Source organism: Triticum dicoccoides, chromosome 1A, assembly GCF_002162155.2.
Source record: "Triticum dicoccoides isolate Atlit2015 ecotype Zavitan chromosome 1A, WEW_v2.0, whole genome shotgun sequence".
Lineage (NCBI taxonomy): Eukaryota > Viridiplantae > Streptophyta > Magnoliopsida > Poales > Poaceae > Triticum > Triticum dicoccoides.
Genome location: NC_041380.1, coordinates 579505071 through 579507228, shown reverse-complemented (window position 1 = coordinate 579507228; position 2158 = coordinate 579505071). Strand labels below are relative to the sequence as shown.

Genomic DNA, 2158 nt, shown 5'->3' with positions numbered 1-2158 from the left:
TCGTCCACTCAACCAGCAGCTTATGAGACCGCGGTCGATGGCGAAGACCAAGGGATCGCCACGTCGCTCTCGCTGCAAGCGCAACCGTCGGCGCAACAAGAGAGCGCGGCGGCCGTCGAGGGAAGCAGAGCCTACCCCGACGGGTCCAACAGGCGTGCACCACATCCCCGACCACCTCCTCGAGCTCGTGCTCCTGCGCGTGGCCACGCCCCTCGCCCTCCTCCGCGCCGCGTCCACGTGCAAGCGCTGGTGCCGCCTCATCTTCACGGACGACGCCACGTCCCCGGACCATCGGTTCCGCCGCTCCCTCCGCGCGGCCCGCGTCCCCGGCCACTACCACGTCGACGGGAACAACCACGTCTTCGTACCGGACCCCTTGGCGGCCGACGGCTTCGACAGACGCCAATTCTCCCTCGACTTTCTCCCGGCCGTCCCTCACGGCTCGCTGCCCTGGGAGCTCGCCGACAGCCGCGGTGGCCTCCTCCTCTTCTATAGGAGGGACCTTGTCTACTACCGGATGGGTCGAGTGTGGGGAGGGGACCCCGAGTACCTCCACTTCCCTGACATGCTCGTCTGCGACCCGCTCAACCGGAGGTGCCAGGGGATCCTCTACTGGGAGGAGATGTGGCCCTACCAGTGCCTTGGTCTGTTCCTGCTCGACGGCGCCGCCGCCGACGTGCCTGCTGCAGGTGGTAGCTCCATCGCCATGTCCAACTTTCGGGTGGTCGCCGTGACCTACGAAAGCGATGTCTTCGAGGATGACCGTGGCGCACCTCGCGCCTGCGTGTTCTCCTCCGGCTCCGACGGCGGCTGGAGTATGGTGGAGAGCGCGTCCGGCGGAGACGTCCCCATCCCGGAGTACCGTTCGATCAGCTTCGCAGGGCGCGCGCGTTCGTCCTTCTTTTGGCGGATGGAGCACGAGGGCGCGGTGCTGGCTCTCGACGATGCCACCATCCAGTTCTCGCTCGTCACGTTCCCGTGTACCGTCGTGGGGATGCCGGAGGAATCTTCGGCCTTCCGGGTCATCGGCGGCGACGACGACGCGGTGCGTGTTGTACGCGTGATGGCCAACAATGACCTCACGGTGTTTCGGCAGCTCGACAGCAGTGGCGAGTGGGTGGTGGAGAAGCTCGTGAGGCTGCCGGAGGCGACTAGTGGGCTACCGGAGCGCGAGGAGACGTATTTCCACGGACCAGCAAAGATTGTTGCGACGACTACGAGGCACGTCCTCGTGACGCCGCAGGAGGAGACCTGGATTTTCTCCATCGACCTCGAGACGCTCGAGGTGGACCAGGCGCATGAGAGGAACCGGTACGCCGGTGCCGCGTACCCATTCGAGCTGCCATGGCCACCGGCCTTGCGAGCAGACAATCGCCGTCGTTGTAGCAGGATGGATTTAACGGTTTAATTGGTTAATTGTTTGCCCCAAATAAATCAGAAACAGTTTTGATGATTCTCATCTACATGAAAAATAGTTAACTCTAATCTAAGTCCCCTACCCTTATCTTATCCAAGTCCCTCATCTTTTTTTCATGCAAGCATTTTTTTAACGCAGTACAAACGTAAGCGCTCATACATACGCGTATATTGTCACCCCTATGAACACACATGCACACCCTACTTCTATGAGCACCTCCGAGAAACTGAGCCGGCATATCATCTTGAGATTTACGAAGTCATCGTAGGTGCCTCGTCATTGACAGGAACGTCTCCTCCCACTGAAAGCACATCGCCGAAAATTTTGAAATTAATTCAGGAATAATGCGAGCAACAAGGCTTGAACCCTGATGGGCTGGGGATATCATTGTCCTTCTAACCATTCAACCACAGATTGGTTCGCATGCAAGCATTTGATTTCACGTTGCTGGTTGTCGCTTCAGTTAGTTATGTTTTCGGCCGTGTTTTTCTTTTGTTTGCCCGCTGTCGTTCAGTACGTTATGTTTTTTGCCCGTGTTTTTTTTGTTTGCCCGTTATCAGCTTGGGCCCATTTCTCTTTTTTTTATGTGTGTTTTTTTCTTGGGCTGCTTTGTATGGGACGACCCATAGTCTCTACACATAAAAGGGGAGTCCTTACGTCGTTTAGTTCACCCCCTCCTCCCACCTCTCGCCCATCGATTTTTCTCTCCCTCTTAAATCCACGCAACACAAAAAACCAACA

General features: G+C 57.6%; 1 protein-coding gene across 1 annotated transcript; it reads left to right on the top strand.

The window, feature by feature from the left end:
• LOC119292199 lies at nucleotides 1-1485 on the top strand. Its single transcript, XM_037571033.1, has one exon. It carries the CDS (start codon nucleotides 23-25, stop codon nucleotides 1406-1408), a length of 1386 nt encoding a protein of 461 aa, XP_037426930.1. The 5' UTR covers nucleotides 1-22; the 3' UTR covers nucleotides 1409-1485.
• The last annotated feature ends 673 nt before the right edge of the window (nucleotides 1486-2158 follow it).

Excerpts from the sequence above, each read along its gene's own strand:
- LOC119292199 (XM_037571033.1), top strand. The coding sequence starts at position 23 with ATGAGACCGCGGTCGATGGCGAAGACCAAGGGATCGCCACGTCGCTCT.